General features: G+C 43.7%; 4 protein-coding genes across 10 annotated transcripts in view; all 4 read right to left on the reverse strand.

The window, feature by feature from the left end:
* LOC308579787 (uncharacterized protein) overlaps positions 1–15,260 on the reverse strand; it is a gene marked incomplete at its 5' end in the record, with an annotated part of 31,008 nt that extends 15,748 nt beyond the window's left edge. The window contains 2 exons of the mRNA XM_081180720.1: positions 10,447–13,305; positions 15,232–15,260. Of these exons, the coding sequence (XP_081036846.1) occupies positions 12,171–13,305; positions 15,232–15,260 (1,164 nt within the window). The 3' untranslated portion in view covers positions 10,447–12,170. The remainder of the gene's footprint in view (positions 1–10,446; positions 13,306–15,231) is intronic.
* Positions 1–15,636, reverse strand: part of LOC308580735 (uncharacterized protein) — a 250,451-nt gene that overhangs the window by 65,345 nt on the left and 169,470 nt on the right. The gene's annotated exons all lie outside the window — the stretch shown is intronic.
* Positions 1–15,636, reverse strand: part of LOC308580960 (uncharacterized protein) — a 65,136-nt gene that overhangs the window by 42,615 nt on the left and 6,885 nt on the right. For 2 of the 3 annotated variants that reach the window (XM_081183312.1, XM_081183308.1), the window contains exon 1: positions 4,347–4,535. The exons of the other annotated variant lie outside the window; for it this stretch is intronic. The gene's annotated coding sequence lies outside the window, so the exon portion shown is untranslated. Of the gene's footprint in view, positions 1–4,346; positions 4,536–15,636 lie in introns of those variants that run through there. 3 annotated transcript variants of the gene reach the window in all.
* The window catches only part of LOC308580864 (uncharacterized protein), a 103,499-nt gene that overhangs the window by 42,297 nt on the left and 45,566 nt on the right, over positions 1–15,636 (reverse strand). The window lies entirely within an intron of this gene.

A 15,636-nucleotide genomic window follows, 5' to 3' on the forward strand; every position in this document is an offset into this window, starting at 1 on the left:
GAAGTTAATGCTTTAAGCCAAACATATCCTGAAGATGTGGACATGAACCTTGTTGGAGAACTCAACCATTTTCATCAATACATTAAAAAGCCAAAGCCATGAACATGATAATGTGACACATCAGGATCTGTACCAAGTAATATTTAATGACCGTGTCCTTCATGGATCACTGCCTTGTCATGGCAAAGGGGCTTGAATAACTCAGAGACGCTATGAGTTATGCAGTGCAGGGCCACCCAAGACAGGCAGGCAGGAACCAGAAAGCCACTCCTGTATCCCTGCTGAGAAAACTCCATGGTCGTATAAAAGTTATGACGCTGGAAGATGAACCCCACAGGTCGGAAGGCATCCAACATGCTACTGAGGAAGAGCGGAGGACAAGTACAAGTAGATCCAGAGCTGACGAAGCAACTGGGCCAAAGCCGAAAGGTCGCTCCGTTGCGGATGTGCCTGGAAGTGAAAGGAAAGTCCAGTGCTGCAAAGAAAAAAATTGCATAGGAACCTGGAATGTAAGATCCATGAACCATGGTAAGCTGGATGTAATAAAAAATGAGATGGCAAGAATAAATATTGACACCCTGGCATCAATGAACTAAAATGGAAGGGAATGGGCCCTCATAGTCAACAAAAGAGTGGCAAAAGCTGTACTGGGATGTAATCTCAAAAATGATGAAAGATCTCAAAACAAATCCAAGGCAGACCTTTTAACATCACAGTAATCCAGGTTTATGCACCAACTACTGGTGCTGAAGAAACTGAAATTGACCAATTCTATGAAGACTTACAACACCTTCTAGAACTGACACCAAAGAAGGATGTTCTTCTCATCCTAGGGGATTGGAATGCTAAAGTAGGGAGTCAAAGAGATAAAAGGAACAACTGGCAAGTTTGGCCTTGGGGATCAAAACGAAGCAGTGCAAAGGCTAATAGAGTTCTGTCAAGAGAACAAGCTGGTCATAACAAACACTCTTTTCCAACAACACATGAGATGACTCTACACATGCACATCACCAGATCGGCAGCATCGAAATCAGATGAATTTTATTCTTTGCAGCCAAAGATGGAGAAGTTCTATACAGTCAGCAAAAACGAGACCTGGAGCTGACTGTGGCTCAGATCATCAGCTTCTTAGAGTAAAATTCAAGCTTAAACTGAAGAAAGTAGGGAAAACCACTGGTCCAGTAAGATACAAACTAAATCAAATCCCTTATGAATACACAGTGGAAGAGAGGAACAGATTTAAGGATTTAGATTTGGTGGACAGAGTGCCTGAAGAACCTGAAGGCTCGGAACATCATACAGGAGGCAGCAATGAAAACAATCCCAATGAAAAGGAAATGCAAGAAAGCAAAGTGGTTGTCCAATGAGGCCTTACAAACCGCGGGGGACAGAAGGCAAGCAAAATGCAAGGGAGATAGTTAAAGATACAGGAAATTGAATGCAGACTTCCAACGAATAGCAAGGAGAGAAAAGAGGAACTTCTTAAATGAACAGTGCAAAGAAATAGAGGGAAACAATATAATGGGAAAAACCAGAAATCTGTTCAAGAGAATTGGAGATATGAAAGGAACATTTTGTGCAAAGATTACCATAATAAAGGACAAAAGTGGTAAGGACCTTACAGAAGCAGAAGACATCAAGAAGAGGTGGCAAGAATACACAGAGGAATTATGCCAGGAAGATATGGATGTCCCATACACCCCAGGTAGTGTGACTGATGACCTTGAGCCAGACATTCTGGAGAGTGATGTCAAATGGGCCTTAGAAAGCACTGCTAATAACAAGGCCAGTGGAAGTGATGACATTCCAGCAGAATCTTAAAAGATGATACTGTTAAGGTGCTACACTCAATATGCCAGCAAGTTTGGAAAACTCAGCAGTGGCCAGAGGATTGGAGAATATCAGTCTAGAACGCAATCCCAAAGAAGGGCAGCACCAAAGAATGCTCCAACTACGGCACAACTGCGCTCATTTCACACGCTAGCAAGGTTATGCTTAAAATTCTACAAGGCAGGCTTAAGCAGTATGTAGACTGAGAACACCCAGAAGTGCAAGCTGGATTTTGGAGGGGCAGAGGACCAAGAGACCAAATTGCAAACATGCGCTGGATTAGGGAGAAAGCTAGAGAGTTCCAGAAAAACATCTACTTCTGCTTCATTGACTACGCAAAAGCCTTTGACTGTGTGGACCACAGCAAACTATGGCAAGTTCTTAAAGAAATGGGAGTGCCTGGCCACCTCATCTGTCTCCTGAGAAATCTCTATGTGGGACAAGAAGAAGAAGAAGAAGAAGAAGAAGAAGAAGAAGAGTTTGGATTTGATATCCCGCCTTTCACTCCCCTTCAGGAGTCTCAAAGCGGCTAACATTCTCCTTTCCCTTCCTCCCCCACAACAAACACTCTGTGAGGTGAGTGAGGCTGAGAGACTTCACAGAAGTGTGACTGGCCCAAGGTCACCCAGCAGCTGCATGTGGAGGAGCGGAGACGCAAACCCGGTTACCCAGATTACGTGACTACCGCTCTTAACCACTACACCACACTGGCAACAGTTAGAACTGGATATGGAACAACTGATTGGCTCAAAATTGGGAAAGGAGTACGACAAGGCTGTATATTGTCTCCTTGCTTATTTAACTTATATGCAGAGGACGAGATGGTTGGACAGTGCTCTCAAAGCTACTAACATGAGTTTGACCAGACTGCAGGAGGCAGTAGAAAACAGGAGTGCCTGGTGTGCTCTGGTCCATGGGGTCACAAAGAGTCAGACACGACTAAGTGACTAAACATCAACAACTCAGCATTCCCTAATGTAGAAGCAATTCTGAGAATGTTCCTCCGAATGATGATTGCAAATTGCCATTTGTAAAGATCCGTTTCTTGACTGAAGAGGATAAAAAATGAATTTGGAACAACAATGTCTCAAGATAAATTATGTTACTTCAGCCTCATGTACATAGAAAGTGACAAGCTAAGCAGTTTATCATTTGAAGATATCCCCAGTGACTTTGCTTTGGTAAAGGCAAGAAGGAAAGTATTGTAATTTAGATCATGTTTGTGTACTGTTTGTATACACAGTACACAATGAATCATGATAAAATTATACAGTTGAATGGGTACTGGGTAGATGCATTAATACAATTAGTCCTGTAAAATAATTTTAATGTACAGGTGTGTACAGTATTGGTATTATTTATAAATGCGACATATTACTAGAAATACTGTCTTTTACACTCACTAAGTGTAACAGGGTACAAAGGTCTGCTGTCCCAATGAAGAATGTGGACTATTATGGTAATATTGATACTTATATTAAAAAATACATTGTATTAACTACAATTGCATTGTACAAGTTATAACATTTAATTTCATATTAATAATGCTATTTATAATTATTAGTAGTTTGCATCATATATTTACACCTATTATTATAGCAAGTTTCTAGGACTAGATTAGGAGTCTTTGTAAATTGTGTTTCTAAAGGAACTTTTGTTATTGCCAAATGCCAATGTGTTTGCATTATTAAGTTTGTTATGAATAACAAAATCATTTTAAGTTAGAGCTTAATAATTATTTCACTATTAATATACTTCGTAATTGTATTTCAGTTCAACAATTACTTTGAGAAAATACATACTCTGTTATGTGCAAATGGTTTTAGATACCTATTAGGTTCATAAATTACCATACAGCCTATATTCAACACAAAAAACAGCGACAATTTGTTGTTGACAAAGAACAGCTGGACATATAAAAGGCCCCATTACCTCCAGTAGCTTAGGGCCTCATCAAACCTGCCCCCACTACTTTATGCAAGGAGTGCAAGGAACAAAGAGCTCTTTGGAGAAGGCCTCACCCCTTCCTTCTTCCTGCCAGGACCCCCCTGTCTTTGTTTTCCTCCCCATCTTTCCCTCTTTCTCCCTCTGCCATCCAGCAATCCATGTCCCCATCTCCTCTACAAAACGGAAGACTTGGATGTTTTTGGTATTTCTTATTTTGTTGGAAGCCGCCCAGAGTGGCTGGTGAAATCCAGAAAATGGGGGCGGGGTATAAATATCAGATTATTATTACTATTATTACTACTATGGCGAGGCTGGGCTGCAATGCCCAACCCTCTCCCCTTTCCCGCCTCCTTCCCTGCAACTCCCTTTGCACCAGATCCGGGCAGGAGGAAGCTTCTCTCTTTCCACAGTGGAAACCCCTCCCTCCCTCCACCTTCAAGGCCCCATTAAGAGAAACAGCTCCCTTTCCTCCCTTCTCTTCTTCTCCCCGTCCCGGGGCTTCTCATCCTGGACCCCCCACCCCTTGCCAAGCCCCTTCCCTCCTTCCACGCCGCTGGCTTTGCACTCACCCGAAATCCTGGCAGCAGAAGCGACCCTGGGCAGCGGGGGCGGGAATGGGAGCCCCCGCCAGGGAGGGAGGATATTTCCGGGGGCGGGATAATTGCAGTACCCAGCCAATGGGGAGGGAAGGGAGGGACCCTGGGCTTCGAGTATAGGGAATATATGCTCACTGTCCTAAAGGTTAAAGGCAGAGAGTGCAAGCTGCTAGAGGGGGGGGGTGCTGCTCCATACTGATTTGGGAAAGGGGGCGCGGCTTAAGCAAAACAGCTGACCCGCCCCCTCTGCTGTCCTGCACTGCCCTTGTCCTGCAAGAAATAGGGTGAGTGCAAAGCGCCTCAGGGTGCAGCAAGCTTGGGGGCGCAATACCCATAATTGGGGTTGGGGGTGGAGAGAGAACAGGCAGGGAAGCGGTGGGTCAGGTGGGGGGGGGAATTGCAGCTGATTCAACCTCGTTGCAAAAAAGACACAGGGACCTCGCCCTGAAGGTTCTCTCTCTCTCTCTCTCTCTCTCTCTCTCTCTCTCTCTCTCTCTCTCTCACACACACACACACACACACACACACACACACATCCCACGAAGAGCCCTGTAGTTTGATCAAGCCCATCTAGGGCCGCACCCTGTTAGAATCATAGAATCGTAGATGGAAGGGGACCCTGAGAGTCATCTAGTCCAACCCCCTGCAATGCAGGAATCTCAGCACTGTCTCCTCACGGTGGCCAAGCCTGCAAGGAGGATGGGAGCCCAAGTGCATCTCTCCCCTCCAGCGGCTTCCGGGAACTGCTATTCAATTAAGCATAATAATATTAATATTACAACCACATTATTTATACCCACTAATCTGGCTGGGTTTCCCCAGCCACTAGGGCAGCTCCCAACAGAATATTTTTTAAAAACCAATGAAACATCAAACATTAAAAGCTTCTCCATACAGGGCTGCCTTCAGATGTCTTATAAAAGTCAGATAGATGCTTATTTCCTTGATATCTGACGGAAGAGCGTTCCACAGAGCGGGTGCCACTACCAAGAAGGCCCTCTGCCTGGTTCCCTGTCATTGAGTTGATATAGAGCATCTAAACTAAATTTGTCGGCTTCTGTCAAAGAAGCAGAATCAGGAAGTTTTTAATGTCTGATGTCTTATTATGTTTTTATATTTTGCTGGAAGCCGCCCAAATTGGCTGGAGAATAATAATAATAATAATAATAATAATAATAATAATAATAATAATAATAATACTTGTTCAGTCTTAAAATTTATTTGTACCTGTGCATTTGGAAACATCAGAATAACTTGCGGGTAATATATTCATACAAAAGCTTTGCTCCCGATTCATTGCAATCCTACCAGCTGAATTTGATCCGAGTCCTGGGATAACTCAGTTGGTAGAGCATGAGACTCTCGGGGTTGTGGGTTCGAGCCCCACCTTGTCAAAAAGATTCCTGCATTGCAGGGGGTTCGGCTAGAACAGGGGTCTGCAACCTTTAAGACAAAAAGAGCCACTTGGACCCATTTCCGAAGAAAAAAACAAAACCTGGGAGCTGCAAAACCATTGTGACATTTAAAGCATGCGCGCCGCTGCCCTCTGATCTGACAGCGGGCGGGAAGGTGACGTTGGGACGGTGCGTGACTAATGCACGCACCGCCCCCATGCAACGTCACAGCCAGTACAGCACCCGCCACAGTGGGGAGTGTCGGGGTGCACAATGCGTCTCCTCCCCTCGCTAGTATCCGCCCCGGAGCTGCGGCAAAGGTGTAAAAGAGCCACATGCGGCTCCGGAGCCGCGGGTTGCAGATCCCTGGGCTAGAAGATCCTCTTGGTCCCTTCCAACTCTTTCATTCTGTGGTCTATGAACCTCACTCATTCACAATGAGAGAACCACCACAATTTTTTAAAAAAGCAAAATGTTGTTAGAAGTTCTGCAATCCACCTTTGCCTAATAGGAGTTTGCTTTTGTAAAACTGGAGAGTGAAAGGAGAAGGAATCGCAGGGTGGGCTTTTTTGGGTGGGGGATATGGCTTTTCTGGTCAGCGGGCAGAAGGAGCTTGGGTCAATCCCTAGCTAGAGATCTGCCGTCCTCTTGTCTCGGTCCAGATTTGGGTCTCTGCCTCCCAGGAGTTTAGATGCACACGGTTGCCACATGTTGACTGCAGCAGGCAATGGATCCCTCGCATGTGTAAACAACCATTGGGGGTCACTCTGAAACACCACAGAGACTGGGCATTGCTTTGATGAATATCCTGCAACCAACCACCTCCTGGACACTCTGGTCTCTCCCACTGCCAATAAAAACAAAATACCGGTTTACCTGACACTGACACAAAGGCTCACATGCTATAGAAATGAGTGTATAATGTGTTTTAAAATGCCCTTAAGCAGTTGGTGGCATTTTAATTCCCCCCTTTTTTTTGCTGTGTTGGGGGGTGGATATCTGGTTCAGGATTAATTTGAGTATAACTGTTTTGTTTTTTGTTGTTTATTGGTTGTATAGTTTGTTTTTTGTTTTTAAGGGGCGGGATCAGGGCTGCATGGGAGTGGGCCGCAGTCAACAGAATGGCTGGGGCAGGTTCCACAGGGGGGGATGCACTGGGACATCTGATCTCAGTGATCATGGGCAGGAGGAGGAGTTACGCTAAGACCAGACCATGTAATTACCAAGGAGGCAGGCTTAGTCGTTGTTTGAAGACTATCCCTGCCTCTGGGTCTGGTCTTGACTGGATGGATACTGGAATCAACAAAGGAAACCCACATTACCTGAAGGTGTTGCTGGACATTTTAAAGCAATATCAGAATGCTATTAAAATCAGTTAAAACTTGTCTCCACTGCCTGCCTTCTGAGATCTGGGACTGTGGCCATGGACAGCTTGTGAAACAGCGTTGTAGGGCAAGGCTGTTTGAAGGGAAGGTGGGAAAATGCATTTCTGCCACAGTCAAGGTTAGTTAACTGACTGGATTCTTGAAAAATAGGTTTCTTTTTGCTTTTCACTCACTCCTTCGAGGTTCATGCCGTGTGTCATTACCATAGGAAACAATTTTGGGAGCCCAGTTAGGCAAACAAAACTCATTCTAGCTTGCTCCTTTTGTATCCCAATCCAGAGCACTGTATTCAGATTATTTTGTTGCCACCCTTCACTATAAGGCCCCACCCTCGGCAGTTTAAAGCAATATCAGAATGTTATTAAAATCAGTTTAAATGATTTACATTCTTTACACAGAAAGAATGCAAGCAGGATGAAAAGAGTATCCTGGCAACACACTTCCCCCTGCCAAAAATCCAACATGAGACTGAGTCCTGCAGGCCTATATAGCAGGGCTCAGCAAAAAGCAACCATGGGCCTTGATTTATTTAAGAAACATTCTAGTTTTCTGCTGCCATATCCTTCCTTTCTTCCATCATGAAACTCAAGGTGGTATACGTGTGGCCTCCTACCAAGACCCAGGACTGCTTAGCCTAGGCAGCAATATGTCCTACAAGCCAGCATCATTCAATCTTGGGTCCCTAGATGTTGTTGGACTACAACTCCCATCATCCCCGGCGCTCTTAGCCAACAAGGACCCAACTCTGATGAACTCGGTCTTAGGCCGGAGCCTGCAGGAAAGTTTGGGAACCTCTGGCCCTCCAGATGTTGCTGCATTCCAACCCCCATCAGGCTCAGCAATCGTCATCTATGGCTGTGGATGATGGGAGGTGGATGCTGGCATTGAGAAGAAGTTGAAGGCAAGATATTCTCTCTATTTCCAGTGCACCAGAGCAGCCTGTCTAGTAAAGACATGGAAGAAAATGCTGAGGCACTGAGGGCTTGTGATCCAAAACATTGCCCTTTTCCATCACACTCCATTGCTATCCAACCCTCTCCAGTTTTCCATGCCTGCTGTCCACCAGCTCCCCACCCCCACAGCCAGTTTTCGGTATCCACTGACCATATGCAGTTCTCATTGCGTGGCTTTGGCTATCTTTTCCCCCCACCTAAAGATTTATTGGACATACGTAACCAATGGAGCTGCCTCAAGGTTACTGGTACCTTCCTCTCTTCCTTGACAGAAGGGTTCCATTTTGGCCACATAAAGGCTGGCAGCTAGGAAATTGAATTGGCAATTTGTATACGGGATTTTCTCAGACAGGGTGGGGGTCACAAAGAGAGGGTGGCTCTCGCCTTCATGTCCTGATTGTGAGTTTTGCAGAAATGCCTGGATGGCTGCTGTCAGAGCCAGAGAACTGATGGATGTCAGGCCGACCCTGCATTCTTATCCCTTGCCCCAGGCTCTCCCCACAGTGATGGGAGGTTTATCTCTGTTCTGAAATCTGCTTTTAAAGTAAATTGTGTCAATATATTTGGGTTTGTTTATAAGACAGAAGTGACGAGCTGCTCCCTAAAAGTGAGCTCTGTATCAACAAAAGTTTAACCTATAATTATTCATAATGAAAAGTTGTAAGAAACGTGAGATTTCCCACCCTTGAGCTTTTGAACTATACCTCTCATCAATCTTGACCATATGGGCTGAGGCTTATGGGAGTTGTTGCCCAACATGTGAGCAACCCCATGTTGGATATCCCTTCTCTATACTTCTTTTATTTAATTTCTATACCACTTTATAATTTTAAGAGAAACCTCAAAGCGATTTACAGCATACTAAATCAATAAATCATACTGTAGTTTTCGCTCCATAACACACATTTTTTCCCTCCTAGAAAGTAAGGGGAAATGTCTGTGCGTGTTACGGAGCAAATGCTTCCCTCCTCCGTGGCTCGCTTTGGAACAGCAAAGCGGGAGAAGAGCCGCTGAGTGGGGAGGAGAGAGGGACAGAGAGCCTGCTTCTTTAAAGGAGCAAAGCGGAAGTGGAGAGGAGCCGCTTACACGAGTGTTCGGTTGGCTCCTTTAAAGCAAGATTTTCAGCTCGCTAAGCCGGGGGGATGAGCCGGGGAGGAGGGAGAGAAGCAGAGCCTGCTTGCTTTAAAGGAGAAAAGCAGGAGAGGAGAGGAGCCTTCTCCCCTTATACCCCTCTTCTGCATTATTAGCAGCATCCTTCTCCACACACTCCACACGTGCTCCTTGTCCCTTGAGTGCTTTTCCTTCCCTCCCCACTTAAAATGTGGTTACAAGGCATGGATCCACATGGATCCTCAGGATGTTTGCATTGGGCTACCCCAAACTCACCATCAGATCACGTCTGTGGCCACAGCATGAACCACAAAAATCATACATCCACTGTTCCGTTTAGAATATTTTTTTCTTGTTTTCCTCCTCTAAAAACTACGTGCGTGTTATGGTCGGGTGCGTGTTATAGAGAGAAAAATACGGTAAATAAAACAATGTGAAAAATGTGAAATATAGAGTATACGGTCAAAGCAACGTAACAGAAAACTAAACTATTATCTTAAAGATTTCAAAACACATTACAAAGGTCAACTACAGAATACATATTTAACATAGTAGGGCTGGGTGAGTCTGCGCCCCGCCCCGTAGGCCAGGTGGGAAAGGCCTTGCAGGGAGTGGTATATAGATGGCATCTTACCCCAAAAAAGCTTGCTAAAATGTATAAAGGGAAAACATCAATCTGACGTAAAAAAGAGGAGGGGTCATACTATCATATGTGGTAGCCATTGGCAAATACTGGAATGATATAACGAGTTTAAGAAACTATTTAAAATTACTTTAAAAAAAACAAAACGCCAAAGATTTTGCTACTTGGTATATTACCATCAGAAATTTAAAAAGTTATAAGATCATTGTTTATGTATGGTATAACAGCAGCTAGAACCCTTATAGCAAGGAGCTAGAAAAATGAAACGCTTCCAGAGATTACAGATTGGCAGATACTCATGATAACTACAATTAGCAAAACTAACAAGATCAGTTAAAAGAATATTGAAACAAAAAAAAACTAGAGAATAGATAATATTTAAGAATTATGTAAAACTTTATTGCACAAATAACTCCATATGAGCAGAAATTGAGTGATATTTGTAAAGAAAAATATCAAAAGTATACAAAGCAGAAAGAAATGTTATTATATAATGTAAGCCTGTGTAAAAAAGAATGTTATATCAAACAGTATAATGAGAAAGATGGGAAGGACTGTGTCGATGAGTAGTTTTACTATGTAAATAACTTTTGTCTTTTTTCCTTACTATTATTTCTTAGTTTCTTATCTTTGTTAATTCTTTATTTTTTTCTTTCTTTATAAATTTTCTATTATTTTGAACACATTATTTTGTTCTATTATTTTGTTTTTTCTACCTGTTAAGAGATTGTACATGCTTGTATAGACATGCAAATTTTTTAATCAATAAAGAATATTAATTTTTTTAAAGGCTGCAATCAACTTAACATATGCGATACACGTGCTTCGCTCTAAGGCCTTCTGAATCATCTTGCACTCCAAGACAAAGGGATACACTCCTGCTAAATGCACGCTCACTGATTACAGGTGCATACTTGGGAGAAACAAGAACTAGCCTTGCGCAGAAAAAGAAGCATCCCCTCTACTTCTCTTCCCTTCTCCCCTCACCCCCACCCAAGGTCCAGGCCCATGCTTGCTCCCCTAAACCAAAACCTAACCAGGGACCCAGCTGAGGAGAGCTGCACTGAGGCACATTCGTGGGAGCCTCCCTCTGAATCTTCCCAGGAGCAGGAGGACTGTATAGATTTGGACCAGTGGTTTGCAGAGGAACATAGTTCAGAAGGCAGAAGCTGGGAAATACTGGATGGGAAACAGCTTGCAGAAGAAATGGTTGCTCTTTGCTTTAATTTGTAACTCAATGCCTTGAACATCCACTAGCATTTCTTTTTAAATGCTGATAATGCTTTTATTGTGAAGGGACGCGGGTGGCGCTGTGGGTAAAAGCCTCAGCGCCTAGGGCTTGCCGATCGAAAGGTCGGCGGTTCGAATCCCCGCGGCGGGGTGCGCTCCCGCTGCTCGGTCCCAGCGCCTTCCAACCTAGCAGTTCGAAAGCACCCCCGGGTGCAAGTAGATAAATAGGTACCGCTTACCAGCGGGAAGGTAAACGACGTTCCGTGTGCTGCGCTGGCTCGCCAGATGCAGCTTTGTCACGCTGGCCACATGACCCGGAAGTGTCTCCGGACAGCACTGGCCCCCGGCCTCTTGAGTGAGATGGGCGCACAAACCCCAGAGTCTGTCAAGACTGGCCCGTTCGGGCAGGGGTACCTTTACCTTTACCTTTAATGCTTTTATTGTAGCTTTTTTATTATTATTTCTGTACCCCCTTGCTAACCAAGTATTTTTATACATATGAAAAGCAAATCTTGGATTGAGAAGATAATGGTTTTTAAAGAAAAAAAGGGGGCTTTAAAAAAATGTCTCTGTTCTGAAATTTGGGTTTAATGTAAAGTGTGTCAATATATTTGGGTTTGTTTATAAAGCAGAAGTGACTAGCTGCTCCTGGAAGCTAAAAATGAGCTCCATATCAACAAAAGTTTGACCTATAATTATTCATAATGAAAAGTTGTAAGACACGTGAGATTTTCCACCCTTGAGCTTTTGAACTACAACTCCAATCATTCTTGGCCATATGGGCTGAGGCTTATGGGCGTTGTTTCCCAACATCTGAGGTACCCCATTTCCCTGAAGCCGACAGATGCTGATCCACAAGACAAGGGCAGCCCATCATTTTGGCATTGAAGGGCGGAGGTCAAAACTCAACAGATTCATCACACACCTTGAGCATTCCAGATTCACACTCTCCCCGTTTATCTAGCAACAACTTGCAACTTCTTTTGTACATTCAGTATATGTGACCTTCATTACTTTACTACATATATATGTGTATACAAATTTAAATACCAACACAAGAACATCACACAGATTCCATGCATTTAAAATTGATTTCCGCCTTTATGAGTTTCTTGATGTGAAGTAAAGAGTGAACCTTGAGTGGAACACTGCATACATTGATATGGCTTTTCACCTGGGTGAATTCGCTCATGAATATTAAGGTCTCCACACTGTCTGAAGCTCTTTCCACACTCCATACATTTAAATGGTTTCTGCCCTGTATGAGTTTGTTGATGTCTTCTAAGGTTTCTACTTTGACTGAAGCTCTTTCCACATTCAATATGTTTAAACGGTTTCTCCCCTGTGTGAAATCGTTGATGTATTCTAAGACTTCCACTTTGACTGAAGCTCTTTCCGCACTCCATGCATTCAAATGGTTTCTCCTCCGTGTGAATTCGTTGATGTCTTCTAAGGTCTCCACTACGACTAAAGCTCTTTCCACATTCAATGCATTTAAATGGTTTCTCCCCCGAGTGAGTTTGTAGATGTGTTCTAAGGTCTCCTCTACAACTGAAGCTCTTTCCACATTCCATACATTTAAACGGTTTCTCCCCTGTGTGAGTTCGTTGATGTCTTCTAAGGCCTGCATTTTGTCTGAAGCTCTTTCCACATTCATTGCATTTATATTGTTTCTCCCCCGAGTGAGTTCGTTGATGTGTTCTAAGGTCTCCACTACAACTGAAGCTCTTTCCACATTCCATACATTCAAATGGTTTCTCCCCTGTGTGGGTTCGTTGATGTCTTCTAAGGCCTGCATTTTGTCTGAAGCTCTTTCCACATTCAATACATTTAAAGGGTTTCTCCCCCGTGTGAGTACGTTGATGTGTTCTAAGGGCTCCACTAGAACCCAAGCTCTTTCCACATTCAATACATTTAAAGGGTTTCTCCCCTGTGTGGGTTCGTTGATGTATTCTAAGGTCTCCTTTTTGACTGAAGCTCTTCCCACATTCAATGCATTCAAATGGTTTCTCCCCTGTGTGAGTTCGTTGATGGCTTCTAAGGTGACCACTTTCACTGAAGCTCTTTCCACATTCAATACATTTAAAGGGTTTCTCCCCTGTGTGAGTTCGTTGATGTATTCTAAGGTCTCCACTTTGACTGACGCTCTTCCCACATTCAATGCATTCAAATGGTTTCTCCCCTGTGTGAGTTCGTTGATGTGTTCTAAGGGCTCCACTAGAGCCCAAGCTCTTTCCACATTCAATACATTTAAAGGGTTTCTCCCCTGTGTGAGTTCGTTGATGTATTCTAAGGTCTCCTTTTTGACTGAAGCTCTTCCCACATTCAATGCATTCAAATGGTTTCTCCCCTGTGTGAGTTCGTTGATGTGTTCTAAGGGCTCCACTAGAACCCAAGCTCTTTCCACATTCAATGCATTCAAATGCTTTCTCCCCTGTATGAGTTCGCTGATGTGTTCTGAGGGCTCCACTATCACTGAAGCTCTTTCCACATTCAATACATTTATATGGTTTGACCCCTGTGTGAGTTCATTGATGTCTTCTAAGGACTCCACCACGACTGAAGCTCTTTCCACATTCAGTGCATTGAAATGGTTTCTCCCCCGTGTGAGTTTGTTGATGTTTTCTAAGGTTTCCACTTTCACTGAAGCTCTTTCCACATTCAATACATTGAAACGGTTTCTCCCCCGTGTGAGTACGTTGATGTCTTCTAAGGTCTCCACTACGACTGAAGCTCTTTCCACATTCAATGCATTTAAATGGTTCCTCCCCTGTGTGAGTTCGCTGATGTGTTCTGAGGGCTCCACTATCACTGAAGCTCTTTCCACATTCAATGCATTTAAATGGTTTCTCCCCAGTGTGAGTTTCTTGATGTTTTCTGAGGGCTCCATTTTCTCTGAAGCTCTTTCCACATTCAATACATTTATATGGTTTCACCCCTGTGTGAGTTCGTTGATGTCTTCTAAGGTTTCCACTTTCACTGAATCTCTTTCCACACTCCATACATTTAAATGGTTTCTCCCCCGTGTGAGTTAGTTGATGTCTTCTAAGTGCTTGACTACAACTGTAGCTCTTTCCACACTCCATGTATTCAAATGGATTCTCTCCTGTGTGAGTTTGTTGGTGTATCCTCAGTCTTCCAATGTGACTAAATCACATTCCACATTCCTTGCATTTAAACTGTTTCTTTGTTCTTCCCAATGAATTCACAGATGGCTCTGTAGAATTCTGACCATCGTCTTCCTCACCTGTTTGGGAGTGGGGGGAGAGAGAGAAAATCCTGTTAGACTTTTAGGAAAGACAATAAATGAACCATCTTCCTCCGTCCATCCTGACCAGGTTTACAGGTTCAATTTCTTGAGGAGCGCAGAAGCCAAGGCAAGTTGTAGCTTCCTGTGAGGAAGGAAGAAGTCAAGGGAGTCTCAGAACGCCTGCAGGGATTCTGCCCAAGACATTCTGCTGCCCCTGTAGAAGCCCCTATTGGGCATCCACTTCCCAAGAGCCTCCACCCATTTTCAAACACCTTTGGCAATTCCTTCCGTCTGCCTGTTCCTTCTCCCTTCCCAAGGCCCGCATGGTATGGGCAGTAGTGGCCTTGTGGCAGTTGCCCAAAGGGCCACAATAAATGTAATAATGTGTATCTCTGTAAATCCTCGAGTGTGCTTCTAATACAGAAGTTATGGTAGTCTGTGCTTTATGAAACTGCTTATTTTGCAAGTTGCCGCCCCCCCAATTGGGGCAGAAATACAGCTAATATGAGAATCACAAAGATACAGCTGAAAGCTGGAACATGAGTCGCCACATGGTGCATGTAACACAAGTTCCCAACATGCACACAAACACAACGTAACAGAATGCTGTGGGAATCAAAACTAAATCAGCAGAAATTGCCAGTGCTTATCGCACATGTGTATTATAAATAAAATGAGGTAATGATGAATATGAGGAACGTGAAACTCTAAAGGGACTTTTTTAATGAGGCGGGGGACGCAAGAAAAATTTAGATTCTTTTGGCATCAATAAACATTAAAACAAGGAACTGCTGAGCAAAAACAGAAACAGGAGCATGTGCAGAAGTTCTTGCGGAAAGGGGGCGGAGCCTTCAAAGGTCTCATAATCGACCCAAAACAACACAGAGGTCTACCTGTCAATTGTGGTCCAGCGCTTGGACATCTCTGATGTAAATGATTGGTTGAAATCAAAATGCTTTGTTTGAAATTATATAAATACCACTGCCTGAACCACTGGGCAGGGTTGCAGTTTTGTGGAACGATCCAACTGTAACCTATTGCTTTGCAATAAACAATGGTGGACTCCTCTCTCTTTCGGAGTTTTATTGGTGTGAACTCAGGAGATAAGACTAGATCCCATGGAACATGAGACTTACCGTATTTTTCTGTCTATAACACGACCCCTATTTTGGGGGCTTCAAAATTTTGAAAATAGGGGGATTGAGCTTTTGGGTAGGATTATTTGGGGGGAATGCTGAAAATCACTAACCCACCAGAACGCAGCTCACAACCACTCGCGTTGCAGCTGCCTGATCGCT

This window comes from Podarcis bocagei (assembly GCF_964188305.1).
Source record: "Podarcis bocagei genome assembly, chromosome: 2".
Taxonomy (NCBI): Eukaryota; Metazoa; Chordata; class Lepidosauria; order Squamata; family Lacertidae; genus Podarcis; species Podarcis bocagei.